This window comes from Platichthys flesus, chromosome 23 (assembly GCF_949316205.1).
Source record: "Platichthys flesus chromosome 23, fPlaFle2.1, whole genome shotgun sequence".
NCBI lineage: Eukaryota > Metazoa > Chordata > Actinopteri > Pleuronectiformes > Pleuronectidae > Platichthys > Platichthys flesus.
The window spans coordinates 903610-920761 of record NC_084967.1 but is presented as its reverse complement, the minus strand read 5'-3'; the positions used below and the strand labels follow the sequence as shown (position 1 = coordinate 920761).

General features: G+C 39.7%; 1 protein-coding gene across 1 annotated transcript in view; it reads left to right on the top strand.

Annotated features, from left to right (window-relative positions):
* Positions 1–17152, top strand: part of scube1 (signal peptide, CUB domain, EGF-like 1) — a 113689-nt gene that overhangs the window by 18030 nt on the left and 78507 nt on the right. The window contains exon 3 of the mRNA XM_062383296.1: positions 13181–13306. Coding sequence (XP_062239280.1) covers positions 13181–13306 — 126 coding nt within the window. The remainder of the gene's footprint in view (positions 1–13180; positions 13307–17152) is intronic.

Below are 17152 nucleotides of genomic sequence, written 5' to 3'. Positions count from 1 at the left end.
TATTAAGGGCCTTGAAGGTGAGGAGGAGAATTTTTAATTCTATTCCAGATTTAACTGGAAGCCATTGTAGCGATGCTAATACTGGAGAAATGTGCTCTCTTCTCTTTGTTCTCGTCAGGACACGTGCTGCGGCATTTTGGACAAGCTGTAGAGTCTTTAACGACTTACTGCTGGAGCCTGATAATAATGAATTACAATAGTCCAGTCTCGATGTAACAAAGGCGTGGACTAGTTTTTCTGCATCTTTTTGTGAAAGGACATGTCTAATTTTTGAAATATTACGCAAGTGGAAAAAAGCGGCCCTAGATATTTGTTTTAAGTGACTATTAAAGGATAAATGAGGATCGAAGATCACCCCCAAGTTCCTGACTGTTTCAATGGAAGCAAAGGCAATGTCGTCTAGCGCAGGCATATCATTAGATAATGTATCTCTAAGGTGTTTGGGGCCAACTATTATAACCTCTGTTTTGTCTGAGTTTAATAAGAGAAAATTGCGGGTCATCCAGGTTTTTATGTCCTTCAGACATGTTCGAAGTTTAGTTAATGGATTATTTTGTTCAGGTTTTATTGACAAATATAACTGGGTGTCATCCGCATAGCAGTGGAAATTTACAGAGTGTGTCCTGATAATGTTTCCTAGTGGAAGCATATATAAAATTGGGCCGAGCACAGAGCCCTATGGAACACCATGGTTAACTCTGGTGCGCACAGATGACTCATTATTAATTTGCACGAATTGGGAGCGATCACAAAAATACGATTTAAACCAGTTAAGGGCGGTTCCATTAATGTTAATTAACTGTTTGAGTCTTTGTAATAAAATTTGATGGTCAATTGTGTCGAATGCTGCACTGAGATCTAACATAACAAGGACAGACACAAGTCCCTGATCTGAGGCTATTAAAAGGTCAGTGACTTTTGCCAAGGCTGTCTCTGTACTGTGATTGGCTCTAAACCCCGATTGAAAGTCTTCATATATATTATTTTCATGGAGAAACTCACACAGCTGATTGGCTACAACTTTTTCTAAGATTTTAGAAATGAAGGGGATATTAGATATTGGCCTGTAATTGGCTAAAACCTCTGGGTCTAGGGTGGGTTTTTTAAGTAGGAGTTTGATTACAGCTATTTTAAAAGACTGTGGTACATAACTTGATGATAATGACAGATTGATAATGTTAAGTAACGAACTATCAATTAGGGGCAGAATTTGTTTAAGTCATTTTTTAGGAATGGGATCTAAGATACAGGTTTTTGGTTTAGAACCTGAGATTATTTTGGTAAACTGATCACGGGTAATCAGAGAGAAGCTGTCTCTCTGATATAGTAGTAATGGGTAGGGTTCTCAGCCGTTTCTGAGATCTCTGTTGTTGGGAGGGTATTAGTGCTAATTGAGGGCAGGAGATGGTTGATTTTATTTCTAATAGTTTGAATTTTATCATTAAAAAAGGTCATAAAGATATTGCTATTTAGGGATCAAGGAATACTGGGTTCGGTGGAGGTGTGACTCTCTGTCAGCCTGGCTACAGTGCTGAAGAGAAACCTGGGGTTGTTTTTATTCTCTTCTATTAGTTTTGAATAGTAGGCGGCTCTTGCTTTGTGGAGAGCCTTTTTATGTTCTTTAACACTATTCTTCCAGTCTATTAGATTTTCAACATGGTTGCTGGAGCGCCACTTCCTTTCTAGTTTTCTTGATAATTGTTTTAACTAATTTGTCTGGGAATTATACCACAGAGCTAATTTACTATGTTTGACATTTTTCTTTTTTAGAGGCGCTTGAGTCTAATGTTAATCATAATGAGTCTGCAGAGCTATCGACGAGGTGGTCGATCTCAATGGAGCTCAGGTTTTTAAAGAATTTGTTGTTTATATCTACTGCTAATAAGGGTTTAAATGTAATTGGGATTATTTCCTTAAATTTAGCTACAGCACTATCAGGTAGACATCTAGAAAATTAATTTTTCATTAGTGGCATATATTCAGTTCAGAAAAATTCAGAAAAATCAAATCAAAGGTTATTAAATTATGGTCTGATAGAACTGGATTGCGCGGAAGTACTGTTAAATTTTCAATTCCGACACCCTACGATAATACAAGGTCAAGTGTGTGGTTACAACAATGAGTAGGTTTGTGCACACACTGACTGAAACCAATAGAGTCTAGTATTGAAATAAATGCTACGCTAAGGCAATCTTTATCAAATCAAATCAAAGTTTATTGTCACATGCACTAATAACAGCGTCAACCGGGCAGTGAAATTCTTATGACATGGCAGGCAAACATCTACGCAGTAGGTGACTTTACAAAATGACAAAAAAATAACATACTATGTAACATAACATATAACATAACATTGTAACATATATCACAGTCAAGTGAATATTAAATAAAATAATATGAATATATGTATAACATATAACATAGTCAAATAAATTCAAATGAAGCAACCTTTTTCATGGTGAAGAAGTGGGGAATATTAAATAAGATAAGTATATGTGAAGTAAGTGTATTTGTATGATTCGGGAGCAGAATGTACATGGTGACTATTCAGAGGATAGAAGAAAAAAAAAAAACATGCTATCTAACATAACATATAACATCACATCAGAACATATAATGTAGTCAAGTGAAGCAGTAGTTTACAGGGTGAATGGAATATTAAATTAAATACTATGAATATGAATATATGTATAAATATAACATAGTCAAGTCAAAGTCAAATGAAGTAGCAGTTTACACGGTGAAGGACTGGGTAATATTAAATTAAATTAAATAATGTGAATATAGGTATTACATAGGCAGATAAAAGTCCAAATGAAGCAGCAGTTTACAGGGTGAAGAAGTGGGGAATATTAAATAAAATGAATATATGTGGAGTAAGTGTATTTGTATGAGTGTGGGAGCAGAACTAAGCAACTATGGGTTGTCATGTTATAAACTGAGTAATATTCCTAGATAAGAGAGCTGCTCCATCCCAAGTGGAGAAACAGAGTAAAAAAATTGCAGTATCCTGGCATGGCTTCTCACAAACAAAAACGATAACAATCCGAGAGGGGACAACAGAAAGACTGGGCTTAAATAGAAGGGGGAACAAAGACAAGACACAGGTGAACAAATCAGGCAAACATTCAGGGTGATGATAGGGAACAGATGAAGGAGTAAAAGAGCGGGAAGCAGCAGAGGGCGGAGTCTCCGGACAATAACAGAACAAATGGCCTGACAACATAAACACAACAAGCACATGACAACATAAATAAACAGGGGGAAACACATGGCATAACAAGCAGGAGGCCGAAGGGAAAATGTCTTAAATCACCGTGGTCTTAACAACGTTAGGTTTTTAGTGTGACTACTGTTTACAAATAAAAGTTGGGCTATATACTCAACTAAACTAAATGCCACGACATTGCGCTATGAAACTGTGCATCTTTTGGTCATGCAATAACAATAAATACCTCCTTTTACTTTGAAGGTACAAGAACTGTTGCAAATATTTATCTTTGTGACTTTTTCGACATATATAAACATTGAAACTGTTTGCTCTGAACCATGTGCAGTACAAAGGAAAAGTAGGCAAGACCTCAACTCTCTAGAACAGTGATTTTCAACCTTTTTCGAGCTGCGGCACATTTTTTACATTTGCAAAATCCTGGGGCACACCACCAACCAAAATGACACAAAATGACACTCTATGGCCTAACACAGTACATATAATACATAAAGTTAGTAACATAGTTTATAAATGTATTAAATAGCACTATTTTAAATTATTTCAGCCCTTTATCACTCTTTTAATGAGTGATTTTAATCTTTTAATGAGCACAAATTGAATCAGATTTATGAAATAATCTTTGATTTAATGAAACTTTATTTAACAGAGACATATTATGCCCATTTCACCACAGTTGATATGGCTCTTTGGGGTCTTAATGAAATGTCTGTAACATATTTTGGTCAAAATACCACAAGGATCATTTAGAACAGCACCTTTTTACCCTGTCTAAAACAGACCTCCTCAGATTTACCTGTTTTGAGTGCCAATCGTTACTCCAGTCGTTTACCCGCGCTTCATTGAATTTCTTCACTTTGACATTCAGAGCACTGGGTAGAAATCACATCGCGTCAACACCCACCGTGGGCCTTCACGATGCTTTGTTTTAATTAAACAGTCGGATTCCCCTGGTCCGCACCAGTTCCTGCTAGGCGCCAGCCGAGGCGCACCGCCGGAGGGGGCCCCCGCGCGAACGGAGGGTTCCCCCAGCGGGCGCCGTAGCTGAGGTGATCCGCGAGAAGGGACCGATACGCGTCCGGAGTCGCAGCCGCCGACCGCCGTACCCGGTCCCCTCCAACCGGTCCCCGCCTTCTGCACCGCGACGGACACCGCCCCGCGGTCCCAGAGAAAGAATGCCCCCACACCAGCGACGCCGTGAGGCGCCACCGACGAGGACCTCCCGCCCGAGGAGTGCCGCACACCGAGCCTCCGAGGGCGACACTATATGTTAGATAATTTCCCACGGCACACCTGACGATCTCTCACGGCACACTAGTGTGCCGCGGCACACTGGTTGAAAATCACTGCTCTAGAAGAGCATTGCGGCTCAGGTGCCTGAGACTCAGTCAAATGGGGTTGTGATTACCACGTTCATGGGAAAAGTCCTTGAACTTCTCTCTTGTGGTATTCACAACCTTGGACCTAAACTTTTTCTGAAAGCTCTGAGTTCACAAGCTCTGATCCATTTGCGGATGTTTTAATATTATTGGAGTTGAGTTTTGTGGATGGCAACCTGCAGAATGTAATTCCAATATTCATTGTCTTATTTATCTTGGTTCGGTTTTGTTCTCCACCAACTACTCAGAAATATGTCTGGCTTTTTAGCTGTTAAATACTTGACTATGCTGCTATGATAGTGTGCCGCTGGTCAGATATTCCACAGTGGGCTTCATCAGGCATTTTTTTCAAAAGAGTTGAAAGGAAGCAGAGTTGAAAGGAGTGCTGAGACTGAATGAAACCATGAAACTATGAGCTAATAACGAGTTGTGTAAAGCTGTAGAGCTGGGTTATCATCTTCTCTGGAGGTTTCCTGCCAGATAAAAAGTTGTGAAGATTTCACGTTGACATCAAAATATAATTGAGTGATGCTGGTAAGGACCAATGCAGTGATTTCACGTGTTTTGTGGAACTATTTGAAACATGTGTGCACCTGCCCTTATTGTATGTGTATAGCTGATTACCATGCCTGCTCTGCCTAGTCAATTCCATTCTTTACTTTATTGTCATTCACAGAAAAGTTCATACTCGAACAAATTGTACGTTATTTTTTTTTTTTTTTTGAAAGCAGCATCCTCTCCTCTCCCTTTCTCCTTTACTCCTTTATGCCCTACAGTGTGTCTGTCCAGTGCCTAATTCCCTTGATGAGATGTAGAGCATAAACATTTCCCTAGCAATTAAAAAAGTTGGTCATGTGAGCAGAAGCAGCTGCCAATCCAAAGCTGTCGGGTCACTGCTGTCAGATGTCAATAACAGCTCAGGGGCAGCAAGTGGCACCATATATATATATATATATTAGAGTTGTGAAAATAACGCGTTAACGCATTATGATTAAATTACAGGATTAATATAGTTTTTTTTTTAACGCAATAAACGCATGCGCAGAAGGACCTTCCAATATACCCACAATTCCACCCACTCTGCACTAGTCGCTGCTCTAATGCAGTCAGACGGCAGCTGCTATTTAAACAAACAAACAAAATGGATAATTCTGATGAACCTGAGGACCTTCTGGATGGGAAGATCGTGTTCCAAAAAAACAAAGATGGAACATTCAAAAAACCAAGGTGATATGCACACTCTGCGGGAATACAATATCGTTTAATTTGAAGAAAAGAAAAAAGTGTTATTCAACCATACAATGGCTAAGAAGTCCGAATTCTGTTTAGGATTATAATAATGTTCTATATGGAATAGCAAAGAGAACTGCTAAAGAACTGCTGAGTTGCAGCACCATGTTAAATGTATATATCCGTCTTTTGTCATAAATCTTTTTGTTAATATTAATCTTAATATCCAAAGAAGGATTTTAAAAACACAAGCTTCAGGGGGCCCTGAAGGCCTATATTTCCTCTCTCCTATTTCCTCTGGGGATCGGCAGCTCGATGTGTGTGTAAATGGGTGAATGTACAACTGTACTTTAAAGCGCTTTGAGTGGTCATCAAGACTAGAAAAGTGCTATATAAATACAAAACCATTTACCATTTACATTTCCTGCCTGTATCTCTCTCCGCTACAGCTATCAAACAATAGCAAAATAGTGAACAAAAATGTAACCTTTTTAAAACACCAGCTAAGAATGAATGCAACGGCAAAAACAGGGAGAAGAAATGTGTTTAGATGTGAATGAAGAGTCATTCTGCCTGTTTGAACCAATTCCGTCACCAATTAATCACCTGCTACTTTTCATTCACCCTCAGTGAAGCTCTCTCTCTCTCCCCGCCCCTCTCCTTTTCTAATAGTCTGTACCTTCTCCCTTCATCACTGACAGATGAGAAGCAGAGCACATAGGAGGTGCCACATCGTGCTGAACCGCGCCATCTGAGCTGGCAGCACATCAAACTGTCCAAACAACCTTCCCCAAACAGTCGGCCTGGCCAGCTCAACCTAATTGGTTGCAAATGGCTTTTAGGATGCGCCATTGATGGCTGTGAGGGCTTTATATACACAGGGCTCATGCTCTTTAAAGCACCAATACATTTGTTGTCATTTGTTATATTTTCCTTCATTTAAATGTTTTCTTTGTCGTCACACATGTGCAGCTCATTCAATACTGTTTGGTCAGTTTTTAAAGAAGGCTCAGGTTACTATTTCATGTTTGAGTATTGACTGTGATGAGATGATATATTTATCTTCTCTTCTAATCCCAGTCATGCTGGAGTGGCCCTACAAATACAATGACAGCGTTCCTTTGTCAGAGATCAGACAAACATAATTAAGATGCACTGATGTGTGTTGGCCTGGGTAATTGGCTTCCAGGAAACATGTCCGTGTCTCTTCATGGTGCACAATGTGGCACTGATTTGGCTTTTGTCACAATGTTTCAAACTAAGTGAAACCTCATTGATGAGGATCTGTGACGTTAATGTCTTGAATTCTTCAAAGATGTTAATTATCTTAGAGGAAGTGTTTTATGGATTGAAAGCAGGGTAACAAATATGTGTGTTTACATTTTTAAATCCTTATGTTTGCACTTGTGGTATGTAAGTCATTATGGGCATTTGCTGTTTTCTGATTCTGTGAACACATTTGAATATGTTCTGTACCTGGAACCAGTCATTTTTTGTTTCTGGGGTGTGTATATTCTCAGTGACCAGGTCTGGGTTATGTCCTTGTGCAGGATGTGGAGGCTGAGAGCCATTTCTGTGTGTTTGTGTATGTGTCACCCCCTACTGCTATGTGTGCAATCTTCTCATTCCTGCTTGGAGCCATCAGCCTCCACTCAAATATCAAATCAAATATTGCAACTGTAGTCACTACTAGTTTTGAAATACATCCTGAGAAACTTTGGAATCCAAACAAAGACAGTCTGGTTTCATATTTTCTTCAGAAGTTGTTCAAGTGTATGTGGGCAACTGGACTTGTTTGTGTTTCTTTAAGATGTTTCATCTCTCATCAAATAGGCAGTAATTACTGCATAATGGGAGGTTTCATGTATTTAACCTTTGTGGGTCTGTACCTGTGTTGAAAGTCGTAATTTTAAACCTGCAGGTTGGTGACCCCATCAGTTGTGGGTTCTGGGGTCCTCTGATTCAAGGTTTGAAAGACTGTTGATACCTTTAACTTGTAGACCGACCCTGCCATCGTGTGAGTCATTAGTGTCACTGGAGTTGGGGTGTGGTCGGGTGTTGAGCTGTCTCGAGAACGTAGGACAATATTGTAGGTGGTGTATTAAACCACCCCCTCTGTTAAGTGATGCTTTTTCCTGATTGACAAAGATGGCTTTTTTTACTAATTTCTCAAACCATATGTCTTCTCTGGCGAAAATACACACAGAACTGCACTAAATATACCTGTCTCCTTGCACTGTGTACCCTGTACAACACTCCGCTCCATATACTGGAACACTTACTCCACACCATATGTGATATGCGTTAATATAAACCATATTGATACTATATATCATTTTATACAATAATACTGTCTTTTGCACACTCTGTCTACATATTCTTACACTCATAGTATATTATATTATCTATTGTATCGTCAAATACTTATATTTATACCTGTACTATATATCATATATTATATCATACTCTTTGTATATTCTTTGTATATATAAGTCTATATACACATATCTATACATGTGTACATGTTACTATTATTATTATATTTACTATTGTTATTATATATACTGTTGCTGCCATTATTACTATATACTACTATTATATTGGTATAATTACTATCATATATAAATATATATTATGTTATATAATATACTATATATACTGTACTATTTTTTTATATACTGTGGTATCACCGTAGGTTTAACCACTAAGAAGGGTGTAGGGCAGTGCGTCACAGAAGCAGAGAGAAGTCGTAAAAAAGGGTTTCAAACAAATTCCGGTTTATTAATTAACAAAAAGTGTCTCCGGGAGCAAAACATAAAGTTCATACAGGTATAGTTACAAGTCCTCCATCCACTTGCTTCTCAGGGGGTTCCTTTCCAAAAGATCTTTGTCCACGTCCAGCAGTGCCTTCTGGGAGATGCAGTCCTCCCGGCAGCCATCTTGTGGGGAGGTAGCAACTCCCAGAGTGAGGCACATAATGCCCCTCTATAACCCACCCCCTTGTGATGCCACAATACTGTCTAACAATAACATTACCATCATATCATCAGTACTATTACCATCATCTGCCACTGCACCTTAACCACCTATTTATCTTGTGTTTCTGTTTTTTTATACTTTCTACCTTGATATTTTTTATTTTATTCTATTGTATTGTATTTTATTGTTTTCAAATGTACCGGCTGCTATGATGACTCAATTTCCCTTCAGGGATGAATAAAGTAATCTATCTATCTATCTATCTATCTATCTATTACCATTCCTCAAAGAGTGTCCCTTGTCCTTGAGGTGTAAGTGAACTGCTGAGTCCTGGCCTGAGGAACTGGCTCTCCAGGCCTGTGCCATCTGTTTATGTAGTGGTTGCTTAGTTCGCTGATGTGTAGGTCTGAGTAATCTTGGCTGTATTGGACTGGATAAAGCACATTGCGCTGTTTATGTCTGGATGTTTTGTCCTTAACGTGAACTAGATCCTCCGTGCATGTGTGAACCAATATTTCAGAGTGAGAGGCTCCGAATTATCTGCGGACTTTCTCCACCTGCAGACCTTATAAAGTCCAGAGAAAGTCAGGAGAATTTGATGTGAGTACACAGCAGGGGATCCCCCATTGGATTCACTGCAAACATCAACACAAAAATGAAAAATAAGACAAATATCCTTGTACTGTGCTGCATGTCCTCCCCAAAATGATATCTCACAAAATAGCTTAAAACAGTAAGCCATTCTCGGAGGGGGAGTTTAACAAAGAGTGCTTGGTGAACTCTGCAGCACTGAAATGCCCGGAAAAAAAAGAGGCATTTGAGCAAGTGCCGTTATCCAGGCAAACCGTGACGACAAGAATCAAGGACATTGCGGGGAATCTGGAACGTCAGCTGCAACGTGAAGTGGCAAGTTTTGACTTTTTCTCCTTGGCTTTGGACGAGAGCTGCGATGTCCGTGTCACAGCCCAGTTACTCGTATTCGTCCGTGGGATAAAGGACTTCAAGATTACGGAGGAGCTGGCAGCACTGCGGTCAATGAAAGGGACAACGACAGCGAGCGATCTAATCATGGAGGTAGAGGCATGCATGAACACGCTGGACCTGAAATGGGACAGACTGGCAGGTGTCACAACGGACGGCTGTCCAAGTTTGACGGGGAAAAAATGTCTGACTTTTGAAACGTGTTCAAAATAAAGTGACTGAAATCGACCCAGATCAGAAATTTTTATTTTTGCATTGTATAATACATCCGCATGTGTTGTGCAAGTCAGTGCTAAAAATTAACCATGTTATTGATGTTGTCACTAAAATAGTTAACTTCATTAGGGCACGAGCATTGAATCATGGACAGTTTGTTTCACTTTTGGAGGAGCATGAAACTGAACATGGTGACATACGCTACCACACAGCTGTCTAATGGCTCAGCCTGGGCAAAATGCTAAAACGAGTATGGGATTTGATTCAAAAGTTCTGCGAAAAGAAAGGCAAGTACATCCCAGAGCTCTCAGATAAGGACTGGATGGCAGATTTTGCATTTGCTGTTGATGTGACTGCAATAATGAATGAACTGATCACCAAACTGCAAGGCAAGGGCCTATTTGTTCATGAAATGCACAGCTTGGTGAAGGCTTTCATGAGAAAGATGCAGTTTCTTTCAAGCCAACTGGAGAGCAACAATCTCACTCACATGCAAACCCTGAAAGAAGTCACACCATCAGCTGATCACCTTTGCTAGGAGCACTGCATGGTACGTTTTAAAGGCGATTTGGAGATCTCAAAATGATCGAGGATGAAATGCAATCGTTATAATATGATGTATCTTGCTTACTATTTGGAGTACAAAGACAATATTGCGGTGTCTTTAGAAAGCTAAGAACCTCTTTCCAACAGTATATGGAACTCAAAATGTGTTTTGGGGTAAATGTGATGAGTCACAAATGGTAAAAACGTTTAAATTTAGTCTGTTTTGGTGTTTCTGGATGATTATTTTGCAGAAATTGTTATCCTTAGGGGTGAATTCAAGCCCAAGTCACACCCATGGTGGTGGGTGGGGAAATGTGTTTTTCTCCTGAATTGCACATTTTTGACCCTTTCACACTAACAGAACCCCACATGAAAGATAAATAATGTTTTTTGATTCATTGGCAGTGGGATCAAAAGGTTTCTATTACTGTTTTTGTTTACCATTGTTTTGGGATATTTTATTGAATAAATGACATTTTTTGTAAGGCAACCTCGCTTTTTCAATGCTTAATCATAACATGCAGTACTCTTTTTCTGCTTTTAAAAATAAATATAATTAATATTATGCAGAATTGAGTTCAGCCTTTGGCCTGGCCCCCCACAATATTTTCTGTTTCTCATGTGGCCCCATGGAAAACATAATTGCCCACCCCTGCTCTAGAAGGTCCGCGTTTTTTATTCCCTCCTCTTCCAGTCTGCATGCCGTAGTGTCCTTAGACAAGACATCGAACCCTGTATGCCCCTGACAGGTGTTCTGTCAGGGTGAATAATGAGGGATAGAATAAGCACTGTGTATTGTATTGTTGCTTCAAGATGGGTGTCAATGGGTGAATTACACTTATGGCACCTTGAGTGGTCTTGAAGACCGAAAGAGCTCTATATAAATGCACTCCATTTACTATTCAATTTAATGTCTCATAATAAAAGCGTGCTGTTACATAGGGTATTTCACCTTACAAAACAATTACTATTGTTTTTTACCTCTAATTTGTTTTTTATATTGGTAGACCTATTGTTGAAAATATAAACTCTTGAACAGTATAATGCAATGGAGCCCAATAATCAAAAGCATGCTCTATTTGGTTTGAGAAAGATACAGAGAATAAGATGGTCCATTTATAGCTCCAGAAGCCATGAGGGCACATACCTGCAACATGTCATCCTTAGTACAGAGGGAGGAGAAGGAGGTGGGCCACACTCCTCCTCACTGCCTGGCAGATTTCCTGCTGTTCACACGGAGGGGGAGGACTGTTTGTTTAAGTGGCTCTGCATGGCAACCACTTGTGAGTGGCTCCAGTGAAAGTCTCCACTTGCTCAGCATGGAGGGGATTGTTGGGCTGGGGGGCAGCATCCATACATTAGTACAGTATTAGTACACATCAGCTGACACTCATCTCCTTGCTCATCCTCCATCCAAACTCCCTACCTCCTTACCAGTGATGCCGGTAACGCGTTACTCTAATCTAACCACTTTTTTCAGTAACTAGTAATCTAACGCGTTACTATTTCCAAACCAGTAATCAGATTAAAGTTACTTGTCCAAGTCCAAGAAGAAATTAAATATACATATTTCTTCTTGCGTCTCTGGGAGTGAAGTCATGTAGCCTGTACATTACTGTTAAAAATGCACTTCTAATAAAGGGAGTGTTGGCAAAACCGGTTGTCATTTTTATGTTGAGGCGGCGGGGGTGTTGTCGCCAGCTGCTGACTGTAACCAATAAAGTAACTTGTAATCTAACTTAGTTACTTTTCAAATCAAGTAATCTGTAAAGTAACTAACTTACTTTTTAAAGAAGTAATCAGCAATCAGATTACTTTTTCAAAGTAACTGTGGCAACACTGGTCCTTACCTCTTCTTCCCCCACCACTCCACTGCAATGCTGTGGATATTACATATGTTGCAAATAACATAGTTACCTGTGGAAAGGAATTCTTTTGACCAACAGAGGAATCATCTTCATCAACATCATTCTCTCTCAAACTCCTGATACGGTCATAGTACTGTCACTGGCCACTTGATTAAAGCTCTGACTCGATACCCCGGCAATGTTTAATGTCTGCTACCTTTAATGTCTGAATAGTGTTCATATTGGTGCATAGTGTCGATGATAGCTCTTCTGTCTTCACATCGCTGATTAGATTTTCCACAAGAATACAGGAAACCATGTGATTGTTCCGAGAGTTGGCTACTAAAAAGCTAATTGGAGACTCATTGATGAAAACACCTCATCCTCTGTCTTTAAAATTGCATTTTTAAATGTCATTGTAAAACCAGTCCTTTCCTCTTAAAAATTGTGTTAAGAAAGTTTTGAATTGTTGGTTGTAGGATTTTTGTTAATATGCTTGATTATTCTTTATCGCTGTATAAAACATCTGCTTTAAACTTTATTTGAGTAATATCCATTGATTGACAGGAAGGGCTTCATAACATTACACACCAAAAAATACTGAGAAGCTTTGACCAAACCAGTTGCTATTTTATGTTTGCAATGATGGATGATCTATGAAAGTATGAGAAATGGTCAACAGCAGTAAACTAATGACAACTGAATAATGGTACTGGAGCAATGGACAGGCCAATTCTTTCTCTCCCAGTAACACAGTCTTCGTTTTCTTTCAGACATGGATGAGTGTGAAAACGATTACAACGGGGGCTGTGTCCATGAGTGCATCAACATACCAGGAAACTACAGGTGCACCTGCTACGATGGATTCATGCTGGCCCATGATGGACACAATTGCATGGGTAAGAACAGTCCTGTGTGTGTCTGTGTTAACAGAGCTCCATTCGCTCCAACTTTTAAATGACTGTATAGACTTTGGTTAAAAAATGGTGCTAAGAATAACACCCAATTCATGTTTTTTTGTTTATGTCTTATCTTGGCAAATGGCAGGATCTTTGGTTTAAATTTACTTCAATGTGACATCAATGGATTTTTGTACAATCGTCAATGGTCAGTGGGATTTAAAAGATCAAGCACTTTCCATGTGTTTTCAGTCAAATTCAAATGAATGGACGGCTTGTGGTAAATTATAAATGTGTGTTTGTTTTGCAGTCTGTTTAAATATGCGTCAATCCTCATCTGTCCATAGTGTGTATTGGTGAGAATCTTTGTGGGTATGTGAAGTATCTAATAATAATAGTCTGTTTCACTCAATGAATAGATATGTCAGTCTGTCTGTGCTGAGGAGAATATGCTTGAGGTTGCGTGTGTGTGTCTATCTCTTAAGCCTGTATGGCTCAACTTGCCTTTCACCCAGAGTTCGTCAGTCATCAGGTGGAGGGTTTCCATCATTTTTTATGGTTTTTTATATGTCTGGGCTTTATTATTGACAGATCCAACCCATTTAGCTCCAGTGCTGTGTTAATGTGTCAGTGTCAGCCAGACTTCTGTATTTTTCCCCCGTACAAAACATAGTCCTGCAGGGATGTGCTCAAACACATTTCATCCCCTAGTCCTCCACTGCTGACTGACATGAGCAAAATAAACTCAGAGCATAAGAAAACATGTCACTTTGGACACTCTGTGTCTTTGGTGGGATATGCTTTGGCATTCGTAAGTGTTGTAGCTCATGCTTTGAACCTTTTGAAAGATTGAAAGACAGTTTAAGTGCTAGCAGCCAGCAGTACAGAACAGTTACAGAGCTGTGAATTCACTTCAAATTAATGACTTTCAGACAGCTGAATGTCAAAGATAATGCTTTGAAACATTGGCTTAAAAAACAATGATGAAAAGCTCATTACACCAGATCTTAATTCACATAAACTGAAAATACATGCATGGACTCTTTTCCGTTAATGACTCAAAAAGCAGCAAGATAAATTTTATCCTTTGAACACAGTTTTTAAACAAACAAAATGGCTATTGCTGTTACTCTGACATTATTAAATACAGGAACCCATAGAGAAAAGAATCTTGTAAGAAAACACAATAATTGTTTTTGAAAGGTGGCATTTCTCTAGAATCAGATGTAGCAGCTTTACATTAGTAATCTCAAATATTTTCAGCTCCTTTCCAGTGACAACTACTTAAATCAGGAGAGACTTTGATTCAACGTTCAACGGACATGCGCACAAAGGTGATGTGAATGTTACAGTTTTAGCCCCCAATGTGCTGTCATCAGAATTAGGAGGGGGTGTAGCAGAACGTAGCAGAGGAATTCCCCCCGGGGAATGGACACTGGTGGTGGTTGTGGATCCACATAAGATGATTATGATTCCGCTTAAGACTGGAGGAGATTGGGCTGGAAGTGGGTTATGCGCATCACTGAATTATGGCTAACTGAGGAACAGAGGAGAAGGGATTTAAAGTTTGATAGCAACCGCATGGTTGTCTGAAAGAGACTTGCAGAATCTGACTGATACAATTAGCTGATAAACAAGCATAGAGAGAGTGAGAGATTTGTTATTGATTTAATGGGGGTAAGGTCTTCCTGAGTGAGCTTACGCTGAGCTTCATGTGACATTACAGGATCATCTTACAAGAGGTCTTAGTGCTAAACAAGTGACAGGACTAGACATGTTTTCAAAAAAAATGTAATGTCTGACCCTGTAAGATGTAAAATATATATAAGATGTTCAACTGAGTCACTTTGTAAGTATGGCTTGCATGGGACCGGCTGGTTATCGAGCAGCACAAGGTGAGTCAGAGGTGCTAGCAGGCTGGCGAGTGGATCCGGTCTTTATACTGGGCAATAGTAAAGGTGATTGAAGATTGTGGGGAATGCACATACACATTTTCCACACACATTTGGCCATGTGTATAATAATATGTGCAAATACCTGATCTCATAACAGTGAAAGCGGAGTCAAGGGCAGCTTGACAAGTACTCTTTAGAGGAAATAAATAATTTTCTGGATGAAACATTTGAATTCCGTTTGGATGAATGATGACTTTGGAGCCACTGAAAAATTCATCAGATGAAGCCAATATTAACAACATTGAAGAGGAGTGATTTAGAGACTCAGATCCCACTACAGGTCAACTGGTGCAGGAGAAAAAAGTTTGCTAAAAGATATGGATGGTCCAAAAACTTTAATTTTCAGTGTGGACTGATCAGTGCCATAAGGAAAACAGATTACCTGTCTTATTGTTAAGTTATATACACGATTTCTACAAGTGGTGTTACTGAAATTCATTCTTTTCTCACGTAAATACAGGTTTTTGATTAAATTTTAATTCTTCTTAACCATACATCGATAAGAATGCTACCACTGCCCTATTCCAGGGATAATGCAACTTCTTCACCCAGGACTTTTCAAGAAATAGGGGTGAGCAAAGGTGTTTTATACCTTAATATCCACTGATATCTTTTGACGAGGTGAATTCAGGGACTGTTTGAAATGGTTATTTAGCTTTGTAGTATTGGATCCTCTAAGTTTTAGTCCGTTAGTAAAACAGCTATCCAAAAAAATCTGTTTTAGTCCAGATGTTTCCCTTAAAGACAGCTGCTGGTGGTGATGTTGTACCAGTGATTTAGTTTCTTTTGGTTGAATAAGAGCTGGCTGTGGCTAAGGGGGTAAAGTGGGATTTTACTAATGAGAGGGCTGGTGGTTTGACCCCCAGCTCCTCAATTCCTTGTACTTGGGTAAGACACTGACTTCCTGACTGCTGCAATATGACATTTAGTGGACACATCTAATCATCTACACCAGACATGTCAAACTCAAGGCGTGCGGGCCTCTTCCGACCTACGGTACAATTATCAGGCCTGCGATAAAATATCATGTGTCTATCTTAACTGCCCCACTGGTAAATCGGACGAACCCTTTTTTTTTGTCTCCATAGGCCGTGCCACTTTGTGTAATGCTTGACGCACAAAGATCGTGCGAGCACTCCACTCACTTGCCGAGTATTTGATGATATTAAATCATTTTTTCCAGCGTTCCAGAGATCCAGGTGTCTGCCTCGTCAAGTTCCCCTTGTCTCTGAGGCTTATCTCTCTCTCTTTTTTATTCTGTCTTTCTCTCTCCATCTCGCTCCGGCCAGAAAGCCAGGCAGCATCACGGCCTCCACTGATCAAGCCATGGTGCGCAATGCCCGGCTCGACACACACAGAACAAGTGGCCCTGCTCAACTGCCAAGTATTTGGTGTTATTAAATAATTTTTCCAGCGTACCAAGATCCCAGTGCCTGCCCTGTCAAGTTCGCCCTCACGCTTTTCTCTGTGATGAAGATGAACACAAAACCCTCACAGAAGTAGTCTCACTGATGCACACCTTCACTCCATCTTGAAGGTTTCCATAGCACAGAACTTAACACTAAACATTAATGAAATGGCAGCCAAGAAAAGATGCCAAACATCCGGCTCTGTCACATGTACATGAAAGAATAATGTAAATACGTTTTCTTTTTGCACTTTATCCAATATCCTGTCTATCCTGTTTAATAAATAAAGATTAAGATGCATTTATTAGTCCCAAACACATGCACAGACATGCAAAGGCTCACTCATGCAGGTAGGGAAATTTAACCGCAGGTAGGGAAATTTAACCCATCTAGTTCAGGACACACAGAGCAGTGAGCGACCATGTACGGCGCTCGGGGAGCAGATGTTGGGGGAGTAAGGTGCCTTGCTCAGGGGCACTAGA